The sequence below is a fragment of the Lissotriton helveticus genome, chromosome 6, assembly GCF_964261635.1.
Source record: "Lissotriton helveticus chromosome 6, aLisHel1.1, whole genome shotgun sequence".
In the NCBI taxonomy this organism is placed as follows: domain Eukaryota; kingdom Metazoa; phylum Chordata; class Amphibia; order Caudata; family Salamandridae; genus Lissotriton; species Lissotriton helveticus.
Window position 1 is genome coordinate 1,102,182,487 of NC_136067.1, and position 14,453 is coordinate 1,102,196,939.

A 14,453-nucleotide genomic window follows, 5' to 3' on the forward strand; every position below is an offset into this window, starting at 1 on the left:
CTATTAGGGAATACATTACCATTCATTCCTATGGGCGTAGAGGACCATAGGAATGAATGGGAAAGTATTCACAATTTGAGATTACCAAATAGGTAATCGCATATTGCAATTGAAAGGGTGCTAAGGGGCCTAAGGCCCCCCTGATGCACCTCCAAAAATGGTAAGAGTGCACATGCGGCGCGCACACATGCCCTAAGGGCGTATGCGCCACATAGTTCTTTGAAAAATTTAATTTTGTGAATTTTCTAAGGATTTGCAAATTACCATCAACTTGAAGTTTATGGTAATTTGCGATTCCTTAATGCAAAGTCACATTTTCAAACTCCTTCATGCATTGCAATTAGGGAATCTCAAATTGCGATTCCCTAAATGCATTCGCAAGATAGGTAATCACAATTTTTGCTATTACCTATTTTGCGAATGCATTTAGGTTTGATGCATCGGAAATGGCTTTTTACCAGTCGCAAAGGGGCCATTTCTACAAATCAGCCCATTTGCGACTGGTAAAAAGCTTGATGAATGTGCCCCTATATACCTAAATGCCAGTTCAGATCATCACACTTAAATCTACTGGCTGTTCCTAGAAGCAAAAGAAAGAGACTGGGTGGAGCCAGGTTTTCCGTGACTGCTTTCTATCCCTGGAACAATTTCCCCCTTGAAATAAGATCTTTAAACTACAAGGTATTCAGGAAAAAACTGAAAACTTGGTTGTTTAAACATGCATATGAATAATTCTGGCAGCAGCAGCCTCTCTCTACCTCAGCACCAAGAACCCTTATTCGTGTGCGTGTGCTTAATAATTGACCAATAGCATAACAAATATAATTTCATCTAAAAACAAGCTAACCTAAACCACAAATAAATACAAACTAAATTATTAAAATTGATTTTTATTTTATTTATATTAACTAAAATATTAAATACATTCTTTTTCAAACTTTCCAAAACTTAAAAAGGCAAAGTAACAAGTACATTAGGATTTCAAAATTATCCTATCAAAAATAATGTAATAAATATTTTTGAAAACAAAATTACAATTTCAAAACAATTTTTTAAAAATTCTACAATGTTGAAAAAAATACAAAAAGTATAAAAGTATAAATTTGTCATTCAAAATGAGTTCTAAATGTTATTTTTATGAAACATTTTATATTATGTTTTAAACTTTCATCTTAAATATTTTCTTATAACATAAAATATATCTTAATGGAAAAAGGTTTGCTAAATATTAAAATAAGAACAGTTTAAAAAACGTTAATTGATACATTTCCATATTTTCCCAATTATTAACAATATTATTATTTTAAATATACTTATTTTAAAAATCTCTCCACCCTTATCTCCTAAAAACCTAATATCCTTCTGCTAAAAAAATATTGAACAATTATTAATATTTATTAATACAACTAAATATAAAAAATTTAAAAACGTAGTTACAAAACATGTTGCTTACTAAAACATTAAGCTGAAAAAATATAAACAGATACAAAAAAAATACAATAAATTAAATACTAACCGACACCAGAATAAATGCAAAGGGTGGAGTGACCATAACCCTCTCGCGCTAGTTCTAAAATATCAGAGTCGGCGCTCTCCCTTACCGACCTCTAGCTTGTAGCATTTGAATCCCACGGATCAAGATAGACGTCTAAGGGGGTCTAAAATTATTCTAGAGGAACTTTGTCAGACTCTTCAGTAGTTAAGTCGAGAGGTGAAACACTATCTTAATCCTGACCTTATCCTAAGGACGTTCTAACCACCTTTTCGCCTCACCCCCTTACTGTCCATGGTTTAGCCCTCTCTGCTTCTACCAGACCTCTGTGATTTATTGAGGTATACTCTAAAGCCTATGGTGCCCTAAAAATGGCCATGAAATGCTGTCCAAGAAACATGGATCTCTCTTCAACTTTTGATCGGGTGAACCGCTCACAGCTGTGGTCAATGTTGCTGTCCTTAGAGGTGGAGTAAGTCTTAGTCTCTTTCCTGGCAGACATCCACATGGACATGACTGCCTCTGTAAGAGGTGGGAGACAGGGGTGCATTTTGGCCCCCTTTCTATTCAACATTTACATCAATGGTCTAGAGGCTGCATTGTGCTAAGCACAAGGACCCCTCAGGTGGGTTCTCAGGTGTTACTAGTCCTAATATATGCTGACGATGGTGTCCTTATGTCAAGGACGGCATTAGGCCGTCAAAGGCTCCTAGATTCTTACGTTGAGTTTATGGAGGGCTTGGACCTCTCCATGAACACATCGAAATCTTTTGTGATCGCTGCGGGGGTTAAGCCTACTAAAACCTAGAGTCATTTCTGCCTTAAGGCTAAGATCACTCAAGCCCACACCTTTAATTATCTATGTCTTCTGTTCAATGACAAGTCCTCTTGGGGAACTCTTTTCAATTGAAAAGGTTTACCTTGGCCAGACTGTGTGGAGTGGTCCTGGCTGTTAGTTTAAGGGTGGGCATGACATGCGTAAAAGTATTTATTCATCGCTATAAAGCGAAGTGTGTTTCTGCTACCAATTACGGCAGTGATATTTGTGGGTATCGTGACTGTGGCCCCCTTCAGTTAGAGGAAAATATATTTTAAAAAAGGTAGTTGGGGGGGGGTCTGTAATCAGTCCGAGGCAGATCACGGTACCTCCAATAAGGAGGCCACATCTTTCCACACAGGATGTTCATATCCTGTTTTAGTAAATCCTAGGAACTCTGGAAGACTGCAGCTGGAGTTCCGGAAATTACGGGGTGGTGTCCAGGTTGACGGCGCAACGTCGATGATGGAGATTCCAGCTGGAAACAAGGACATCATAGGAGAGAGCCGAAACGGAGAGGGAGAGGAGCCGGACGATCTGACCGAAGAAGGAAGGACTACGGGAGGGGGAGAAAGACAGAAGGAGAAGAATGGATCCCCCTGCGCCATCCCAAAGTCCGACGAAGCCAGAGGACGCCGAGTCTACAGGACGGGAGGACCGCTCAAGGAACAACGTGAGCGAGTCCAGTGGTCCAACCAGGAAACCAGACGCTGGAACTCCCTGACCACAGCCCAGGCGAGTCATGGATTCAGGCAAGTGCTGAACGATTTTGTCAAAATTGAGAATGCAGGAATTCATAAATGTAACTCAAAGATTGAATCAAAATTCAGTTGCATCAAAGTTTCTGTGAACCACCGAATAACAATGAGAAAATCTGTAAATTGACTTCTTTGCCTGATCCAAAATGGCTACCGGGGCACGATCACATGATGTACGACACAAAGATGAAAGTGCCAAGTCAACGCTGAATGGAGTTGCGGCTTTAGCAAGAATTGCAAGGGCCACAATCAGAGATCGCGGGCGGGTTCTCGAGCCACGCTTGCTCGAGTGCAGGCCATCACAAAGCTAAATGCAACACCAAAGCTTTGGGGACTGCAATGGCTTGAGTGCTGCACTCCGCAGCCGGCAGATGACGCATGCAATAAGAGCACACAGAGGTGCACATGAATGCCCAACTTATCCACCATGACGTTTTAAAGAATTCGTTTTGAAAAATGAAATGAAGACGCTGACCTGATACTTGAATACCAGAGGGTTGAAGCATGAAAATGCTTGGTTGAGGCAAGAAACAATGTCTTTATTACGCAAATCAGACGTAGTGACATTTGGCTGAGATGAAATGAGAAAACAAAGATGTTGAGGTGCTTGGTCCTGGTGTAGAGTTTATTCTTTTTCCGCTCCTTGCCAGTGTAAGTTTTCAGGAACCTGTATGTTGATCCAAAGGTTTTATTAAAGGTTACGTCCAACAAACCCCATCCAACAGAAATCATCTACTGTGCAAACCTCCAGTCATAGACTGAATCACAACATTCTATGTTCCTACTAACAGTCCACTGGAGTTCTAACATTCTTAGGTTGCCACATTACCCAACTCAATGGCTCTCTTTTTATTGACCTTGGAAGCATAAACGTCTGAGTAGACCCACTGGGGCTCGAACCTGTGACGAGGAGGTCAAACACAACTCCTGCAGTAAATGTATTAGTCTATTAAGGCACTAGACTCGGATATCTCATACACACTTGCATGATGAATGTCAGCTTCTTATAATGACGTACCTTAAAAGGAGGAGACTTACTCTAGCCCACGGCATTATGCACACACAACCTATTCATCCTACTCCCCACTTACGTGCCAATATTCATCTCTCCTAGTGCCACTGCAAGGTTCTGGAGCTCTGTGGACAGTTTTGATAAACGTTTCTGTTCATCTTGTTTTCTTTGATCATAATTTCCCACTGGTGCAGGTTCATCGCTCTGAAAGAAAAAAGAAATTTGCATCATATTTTCCATTTTGATGTTTATGAAACATTTGACTTGCATTTTCATTAAATGGTCCATCTGATAAAATAAAATGTAAGCATATTGTCCTGAAGCTGACATCCCTTTGTTGGGGTGGGGAAGCAGTATTGAGAGGCTCACTTTAATCAGCCTGCACTAGTGCTCTGTGAAGCTCAATCAAACGGAAATCTTTCAAAGAATCTTGGCGGCTACATGGCTTCTACCATATCAGCAGTTGAAAAACTCAATTACACATAATGTCTGCCACAGGGCTGGGCTGCCAGGTTTCTTAAAATAGTTGAAGAGCAGGAGCAATGCTATGTTGCCACTTTAGGCCGTGGTAAATGGTTGCTTTTCGCAGGAATTTTCAAGGCATCTGCTGCTTTTGGCTGGAAATGTAGCAGCATTTGCTGACACCTCTAACAACAGAATATAACTCAATATCAGACAGCAAGTAACAAAAAACGCAATAAGAGTAAAAATCGAATGCAACATAACAACTACAGTACAACACATCACATTACAATAATACAGCATACAAATGCAACAACATAAAAATAATACATCACCACAATAAAATGCCATAAAACAAATGTACACAAGCATTCTTGTCAAACACTATCACCTCCAGAAACATCTTTATTTAGGGCCCGATTAGGGTGGCGCCACCCTATCGTAGACGGAGCGCCTGACAGGCTTTCGCGATGCGACCGCCACCACGGCATTCGCAATGCATATTTTTTACAATGCGGGAGGTGCTGGGAACAGTGTAAGACATTTACAGGGTACGGAAGGGTGGGTACAGGGAATAGTGTAATACCTTTACAGGGTATGGAAGGGTGAGCACAGCAAACAGTGTAAGACTTTTACAGGGTACGGAATGGTGGGTATAGGGAATGGTGTAAGACTTTTACAAGATATGGAAGGGTGGGTACAGGGAATAGTGTAAGACCTTCACAGGTTACGGAAGGGTGGGTACAGGGAACAGTGTAAGACTTTTACAGGGTATGGAAGCGTGGGTACAGGGAATAGTGGAAGACCTTTGCAGGGTACGGAAGGGTGGGTACATGAAATAGTGTAAAACTTTTACAGGGTACGGAAGGGTGTGCGCAGGGAACAGTGAAAGACTTTTACAGGGTACGGAAGGGTGGGTACAGGGAATAGTGTAAGACTTTTACAGGGTACGGAAGGGTGTACAGGGCATAGTGTAAGAGTTTTACAGGTTACGGAAAGGTGGGTACAGGGAATGGTGTAAGGCTTTTATAGGTTACTAGCAGCCCGTCCCGATGTTGTCCGGGTATGAAATAGAATGTGTGTAATGTGTGTATTTGGCAAGGGCAATTTATTTTAAAATCTCGCAGTAGACAACATTTTTTGTTTCATTAGAATAGGGACGGAGAAGGCCCAGCTGCAGCCCTGGTTGATATTAGCAGGCGCGTGTAATTGGTGTAGTGATCCGCCGCCTGAGCCCGGCTACAGCCCTGGTTGATGTTAGCAGGCGCGTGTAATGTCGTTGAATGAGAGAGTTTTCAGCCGCGGGTAAATCCGTTTAATGAGAGAGTTGAGTGACAGCGAGTAGGAGAGGCTGCAGTAATTGTCCCCGCATACACGCTCATTTGCATGTTCCCCCGCTTGAGGCCCAGATGCAGGCCTGTTTGATGTTAGCAGGCACGTGTTCCCCCGCTTGAGGCCCAGCTGCAGCCCTGGTTGATGTTATCAGGTGCGTGTAATTAGTATACTGATCTGCCGCCTGAGCCTGGCTAGAGCCCTGGTTGATGGTAGCAGGCGCGTGTAATTTCGTTGAATGAGAGAGTTCAGTAACAGCGCGCAGGAGAGGCTGCAGTAACGTTACTTACCAGGCCTCCAGGTGAACGCGTTTGTCACGCCCCCAGCACACGGCCACAGCAGACGATCTTCTGATTAATGTACGACCCACATGGCATGAAGGGCGGAATGTAGCACACGCCCCCAGCATTTCTCAGGCCCCCAGCGTGCCCCTTGATGCGGCGCAATTGCGTTCGCATGGCATGAAGGCCGGACACACGCCCCCAGCGTTTCTCACGCCCCCCAGCGTGTCACTCCCCCAGCGTGCCCCTTGATGCTGCGCAGCAACGTAATTGGCGCTTGTATGTACGACTCACATGGCATGAAGGGCGGACACACGCCCCCAGCGTTTGTCACGTTCCCAGCACACGCCCACAGCCCACGATGTGATGGCCGTCCCACACGCACCCAGCGTTAGTCACGCCCACAGCCCACGCCCACAGCACAACGCAGACACGCCCACAAGGGACTACTTTGCTGGCACGGTTCTTTTACCTTTTAAATGTATAGAGGAGTTGGCCTAACGGCTAAGGCGCTCGACCTCGGACCTGGGGATCTGGGTTCGAGTCTTGGTAACGACGCCAAACATCCTGTGATTCTGGGCAAATCACTTAATCTCCCCGTGCCTAACAAAAATGAATGCGTGTCTTCATGTAACGTAACTGGTGCTATGTAAAGCGCTCTGATACCTGATTCAGTTCATGTCAAGTTCGCGCTATATAAAACTCTGCAAAAAAAAAAAATGTGACACTTTACATATCCCTGCACTACATGGCAGGCACCATGCGGTGCCTGCCACATGGTGCAGGGATATGTAGGGGGACCATAGGTGCCCCCCAGTGTCCACAGCTGAGGGACAGGGGGAAGGGGAGCCAGCTAGAGGCCCCCAAAGCCCCTTTCCACCTGCCTGTTTATGGCGGGTTAACAACCATGAACAGGTGGGCGGCAAGGGACATCGTAATTAGTACAGCAGTGCCTGGTAGGCTCCGCCCCCATTGTAGGTACTTCAAGCGCCTCCGCCGCACCGGCGGGCTCAAGGAGCCTGTCAGATGCATGGCGGTTGGTCTTTCTGACCGCCTACACACCGCCCTACATCGTAATGTGGCGGGCGGTGATTCAACGATGGTGGTGGGACCACGACCGACGGGCTGCAGGTGGCGGTCTCACTGCCGTCGTAATCGGGCCCACAGTGTAAAAGGTTATTTACCTATCACCAGGATATGAAATAGCACAGTTACAAATGTTTTTGATCTGACCCTAGGTCGGTATGTATTTTCCACTCAGTGACATTCATTTTATGAGGTGTGAGTTGTAAATTTGTTTCGGTATTCATTTATCGACTGAATTGATTTCGAAGCAACCTTATTACGGTGAATTTACCTCCTCAGGTCTTCCTTGTGCCAGTTTTTTCATCGTGAGTGTGTCCACACCTTCGAGACCGGTACGTCGCAGCCAACGAAATACACAAATGTTTAACATCTCCCAAACCGGTGTATCTTTAAAGGACCACCTCTACCCAGAATCCTATGGTTTTGTCAACTCATGTGGGAGGAAATTGTCAAGTGCTTCTTGTCTTTTGTAGTAAGTCCATCTTCCCTTTTGTAGCCGTTAAGGTATTTTCTTCTTGCTCCTCCTGTTTTGTAGCATTTTAGAATCCAAGCGTAATTTACAGATTCATGCCCTTATATAGGTACAATTTACATTGCCCTTATATAGGCATAGAAATCATGCCAATGTTTAGACATAACCCATCCCGTCCAAATACAGGGATAGCTACTTCCACTAGTTCCAAAAAGTCACAACGATTTCTTGGAAAACTCGGCTTCAGCAGTCAGGGACATCCCCTCTCTTGAATATTGATTTGTCCTAGAAATCATGGAGTTTTTAAAGAACTACCATTCCCTTGGGGTTCTTTGATGACGTTATTATGTCCGACTTTACTTCAAACTAGGCACCTTCAAGGTATAAATATGCCTACACTTGCCCTAGCAAACACACGGTGGTTCGGAGCAGCTCGAATATCTACTTGCCCGACGCAGCTCGCTACAACAAGTGCCGAAGGAAGCCGACCCTCCAGCTGACGCACTGACGCACTGACGCACTGACAGAGAGGCTGCATTTCTCACGACGAGAATCCAGCTCCAGTGTTTCCAAGCTCCCCTCGCGGGGTGTTGGGAAATCGAGTCCCGGAACAGAGATACCAGACTTCCGTCATTCTAAGACAAAGGTACGGAGCAGATTAGACCCTAAGAGAAATCTTGGTTAGATTCTTGGCAAAGAAAAACTAAACCTATGCCACACCTCACTTACTTCTTCCCTCGTACTAGACTTAGGTTAGGTACATCGGGGAATGCGTATTTTAGAAGCCCCAGCTGAGTACTTTTTAGCCTTTATTATTTATGTATGTATTTATCCATGGTCTAGGAACCATACAATGCTTTTACAGTATTATTTCATAATGCTCTTCTTACAGTACGCATTATACTTTGCAACAAGTATTACGATTGTAGCAGATCACTTTACTTGCATGAGAAAGACGACTATTCAATAAACCCTTTTATTGAAAACGCCAGTATCTCTATTTCTCTGCACCTCTGATGAAACGAAGAATGCACGATTGACTCAGTGAAATACCTATCTATGGTTTCCACGACTCTGAAGATTAGTTTAATTCTTGGGGAAACATGGTTGTCATGTTTATGCGGTTGTCAGAAACTAATCCCTTCTTGTTTATTCGAGAAAGTTTCTAGTGACCTCTGAGCTAGCTGGCACTCACAATTAAGTCTAATATATTCGATACAGAGCTAGTCGACATAAGTCCTACGTCAAATCTATAGGATATATTATTCCAATGCGCAGAGCCTATTGGGAATATAGGAACTACACTACATGGCGCCCAACGTTTGATAAGTCACTAATTTAATGCTAGATACTAGAGTAACTCAATCGTGCTTTTCACAGGGACTCCATTTTCCCGAAGAAATACTCCAATAGACGTCTGGAGTGGGTAAAAGGATAAAATATCAGCCATTACTAAGTAGGACGAAAATCATATTTATAAGTTTTTGGTTTGATTTAACATTGAAGGATACAGTGTTCCAAAATATTGTGCACCTTATCTTTGTTTCCTTGAAACTTGCCCTGCATACTTTCAGCCAACAAAATGACTAAAAGCGAGACCGGGGGAGCTGCAGGAACTGCAACCCAACTGGGTTTAGACGTTACAGGTTTCCAACAAAATGACCCGGATGCTATAATCATCCCGGAAAACCTATGGAAAACCATCACTATTAAGCTTATAACAAATGGCCTATCACGTAGAGGTGGTAGGGTAATTTTTGTCATAGAGGCCCACGAATATCGGCAGACAGAGGTATTCTATTCATCGATAGTCTTCCCTGAAGAACATGCAGTATCGCATGTGTTTCACTTCTACAAAGTAGAGGATAATCCAACGAAATACGTTCCTTTCGAGGACACTGAAATTCCACTAACTTAACAAGAGCATCCGCTCTGGTTTAAAGGCGCCCTACAACATCAAAATCACATTACCAGGCTCGGTCCACTAGGTGGACCAGGAGCAACATGGCCGGTACGAGCCAGCTATACACCACGTCCTGACATTGAAAAAATGTCAAGTGAAGAACTATTAGTTCAACTAAAACAACTAATAAAAATTCATAGACAATTGGTTTAATATGTCATGCGGACTCTAAGAGGGTCATTAGGATGACGGGCGGACACTATCGGTGAAAGGGACCACCCGCCATAAGGGCGGGGGTCCCGTGGCTAGCATTCGGGTGCATCCTTCATTCCTACCATTGTGGCGGGCGGTGCACTCAGCACCGCCCGCCACAATGGCAGGAAGGCATGCTGTGCCTGCCATGCTATGCATGGAACGGCTGGGGGGTACCATAGGTACCCCCCATGTGCAACCCCCACCCCCCCGGAGTCCATGGGGGCCCGCGTCGGGCCCCCAAAGCAGACTCCGCATGCAAGGCATCTGAAAAAGCCCATTGTAATATGGCTGGCAGTGTCTGATAGACACCGCCACCATATAAACCGGGGGCGGTCTTTCCGCCGCAGACCCCCCAGCCATACTAATATGGCGGGGGGTCATTCCGGCTAGGATGGCGGGCAGATCGCCCCCACCAGGCCGGCGGTGGCTACCGCCAGCCTGGCGGGGGCGATCCGCCCACCATCCGATTGGGCCCCTAACAGTCCATCCTCCTATAAGGATTCCACAACAAACCCCTCACCAAGGGAACACAAATAAAATCACACCACAGACTATACAATCAGTCATTGGTAAATTACCCGCAAAAAGGGAACAAATTCCATTCTAGATAGCTCAAAAAAGTACTCACATAGAGACAGTATTTCCTGACAGTACACCTCATGAGAAACACAGAATCTGTTTGCCAATGAGGATCGCACCACACCTGGAGGACTGGGACGCTTGGGGTACAGTCTTTGCTGCAATTTACACAAAAACACGTGGTGTTCCGTCTATGGCGGTGATACCAGATGTCCTGAAACAGATTCAAAATGAATACGAGGCAGAACCTGCTTTAAATCTGGGTATGAAATTACTAAAAGATTTCAAACAGGTCTCAGCTATAATATTAGCTAATATTAAAGGTGAAGCAGCATCCGTGGCGATCCGTGGCCAAAAAATAAGAGAAATTGATATAACTGAGCAACCATATTAACTGACCAGAATAATTGAAAAATCCTATGAAGAACTAGGTAGAGATAGTTTGGATGGTAAACCAGAAAAGCCCCAACTAACAGAACATCCTGAAAAGGACTTTATTAAAAACACTCTCACTACTCCTAAAAAGAGGTGGGAAAATACTAAACAAACTTCTAATGAGAAGCATTCTCAGTCCAGAGGAAGGTCTCCTCAAAAGGAGCCCTCTGAAAAGAGGTATAACCTCAGGAACAGGGATAATTTGAGAAAATCTGATAGATATCAAGATACTGATACACGTTCCTCTCGTACCTTTCAGACTTCCTCCCAGAAATCGGAAAGAAGAGGACGGTCAGAACACAAGGAAGAACGTGTAAAGTCCAAAGACTATCAACACGTTCCAAAAAATAAGAAAACCGGGAGGAGCTACGCGCAGATCCAAGATGGACGCGTGAGCACAGGGTTCCCGAGACCCCATCTGCCACCCTCATCTATCCTGAAGCAAATCCTGATTTGGACGACGGGTATTTCTTGCTGATGCCCTGCTGATACTAAAACTTTTTCTACAACTCGATTTGGCCGTCGGGAACGGGACTTGCTGCACCTCGCAATCTGAGGCCTATAGCGTAGGCCAACCGGGGGTTTGAGTTCCCGAGATACCCAGGTGGCAATTGAACAACACCGGCTGGAGGGATACTTCCGCTGCCCCTGTGGTACTTTCGGTTTCGATTTTGGTTATTGTTGACGCCACTTTGTTGCTCATCTATACTGCTGCCCTGGTCTGGTCGTCAATTCTACTTTGGCCATTGATCCTTGCCCTTTCGACTCTACAGGCTGGCCATAGAGTGAATTATTTTGGCTAGATCCCTAAGGTCCTGTCGGAGCTCGTCGCCCATCATGACGGGCAGGGCGGACTCTGAGAGACGCAACACCAGAGGTTCGAACCGTGGAGGGGCTGCCCAAGCTCAGACTATAGATCGCTTTACTCGCCCGAAGGGTTCCCCAGGTGGAGTGAACAAGGCCCTTGGGGAGACTGGTGACGATACGCCTGCGACTGAGGAGCCGACTTTAAAGGATGTCATGTGCGCCATTGCCAGTATCCAGACCACGATGGGCCAGCAGTATGAAACACTAGCTACTAAGTTGGACACGGTGGCGATTGAGGTCAATCTCATCAGGACGGATTTGGGGAAAACCAATGAGCGAGTTAAGTCCCTGGACATCAAGACGGCAAGCCTGACTACGGATGTCTCGGATCTTCAGACCGAGGTCCGTAATCTCCGAACGGTGAGAGACTCGTTCGCCCGTAGACTGGACGATTTCGAGAGCCGGGCCAGGCGCAACAACGTTCGCATCGTGGGTGTCCCGGAGAATTCTACAGGTGTGCCTACGGACCTTTTGGTGGAAGACCTTATCCGGAACCACTTGGCACCAAAGGGCCTCAGTACTCTTTTTGCTGTTGAGCGTGCCCACAGGATTCCGGGTGGGAAGCCCAAGCTTGGTGCCGCTCCGAGGCCCATAATAGCCAGGATTTTTAATTTCCGAGACAGAGACGCTATCCTGCAGGCCTCCCGTGTTAATGGCCCCACCAAGTTTGAAAATGTGTCGATCAGCTTCTATCCGGACTTTACGCAGGCTGTACAGAAGCAACGTATGGGCTTTACGGGGGTGCAAAGACGTCTCAGGGACATGGGACTGAAGTACTCCATGCTTTTTCCTGCCCGCCTGAGAATTGAACATAATGAACGTGCGTTCTTTTTCGATCGACCCGAGGTGGCTAGTGATTGGCTGGACAACCTGCCGACGCAACACACCAGCTCGGAGAGTTCGAGGGGTGCCGAGGGCGGCTTGGAAGAACAGGAGTAGTGAGTCTGCACCGACGAGCCAATTTCTGGTCGCTTAGCAGTGGCTCTGTGATAGCACTGTTTGTACGTTGCAGATTCCCCGGGGTGGGGGATTCGGGACTCTTCCTCCTCAGGTGACTTTTTTCTCTCTCTTCTTGTAGGTTAGTTTAATGGGGCGACAGGCACACTGCAAGTTGGGGTGGCTTTTTGGTCTACCGCAGGGGTGCAGGGTGGGGGGTTGTGTGTTGAGGGTTCTTCGGGGGGGGGTGGGGGGATCTTTTCTTGTTTGTCTGTTTCGAGGCTACGATTTGGTTGGTATTCTATCCTTTGTGCCTGTTTCGTGGTGGGGGGAGGGTTTTTTTATTACTGGGATGGGGGTAAGGGGCTGAGAGTGCTAAGCTGGAACGTTAATGGTCTCGGGGATGGGATTAAACGGGGGATAGTGTTGCAGTATTTGAAGCGCCACTCCCCGGATATTGTTCTGCTACAAGAAACGCATCTCGTGGGTAATACGTGCCACTCGCTGAATAGACGCGGCTACCGTTTGGTGGCACACTCTGGATTCACTACTGGATCAAGGGGAGCGGGTATCTTGGTTAGAAACTCCCTCCCCCTCGAAATAGATGATAGGGTGCTGGACGATAGGGGGCTGTTGTGGGTCGATGGGAGGGGAAGACGATCTCCATTTTGTCTGTGTATGTTCCCCCTGGTCTACAGTCCACCACGTTTTCTGATTTGGGCGGGGTGGTCCTCGGACTCCCCGATGACTTGTTGGTAGTGGGTGGCGATTTTAATTCGGTCGTCAGTGGAGAGGAGGATCGTAGCCCTCGTAGGATCCTCCCCACGTCGCAGTTGTGGTTGGGGAATTTTCTAGACACATTGGGATTAGCGGATTGTTGGAGGCAACTTCACCCTGGACAGTTCCAAGACACCTTTTATTCTGGAGCTCATGGTAGTCTTTCGAGACTCGATTACATCCTTTTACCAGCGGTGCAGATGGTCTCTGTAAGGGAAATTAGGCATTTGGCTAGGGGGATCTCGGATCACTCCCCACTTTGGCTCACTCTTGACGTGTGGCTAGAGTCCGGGGGTCGGGTTGCTCCGATTAATCCGTGGCATCTTCGTAACCCCCACATTGGTGCGGAGGTGGTTAAACACATGGATTACTACTTTGCTGAGAATGAGGGGTCAGTATCCTCCCCTGTTTCTTTGTGGGAGGCTTATAAAACTGTCATCCGTGGTCAGACTCTCTCTTTGATTGCTAGCGAGAGGAGGCGCAGAGCTATGGAAGTGGTGCGACTGGAAAATGATATTACTGAGTTGGAGGAGCGGATGGAGTCTGGAACTACGCCTGATGGCTTGCACTCCTTGGTGCTTAAACAGTCTGCATACAGGGCTCTGGTGACTGATGCGGCTATGGCATTGAGTCGTGAGCAGCAGGGGCGTTTGTAGGATGTGGGTGACAAGGCGGGGAAATTGATTGCTTGGCTTGATAAACGGGAGAGATTGAATCGGGTGGTGCCTGTTATTGAGAGAGTGGATGGTGTGCGGGTGGTGGACCCGGTTGAGATAGTGGGGGTCTTTGCCCAGCACTTTCAGAAGGTTTACGCGCCGGTCTCGGACAGACCAGAGGAGGATTCACACCTGTTGCTCCGCGATATACCGTTGCGTAGACTGCCTGACTCGGACCAAGAGCTTATGGAGGCGGATTTTTCCACCGATGAAGTAGCGCTCGCTATCCGTGCGCTTCGTTCGGGTAAGGCTTCGGGCCCGAACGGTATACCA

General features: G+C 46.3%; 1 protein-coding gene across 1 annotated transcript in view; it reads right to left on the reverse strand.

Moving 5' to 3' along the window:
- Positions 1 to 14,453, reverse strand: part of NPHP1 (nephrocystin 1) — a 695,982-nt gene that overhangs the window by 578,230 nt on the left and 103,299 nt on the right. The window contains exon 4 of the mRNA XM_078648761.1: positions 4,159 to 4,283. Coding sequence (XP_078504887.1) covers positions 4,159 to 4,283 — 125 coding nt within the window. The remainder of the gene's footprint in view (positions 1 to 4,158; positions 4,284 to 14,453) is intronic.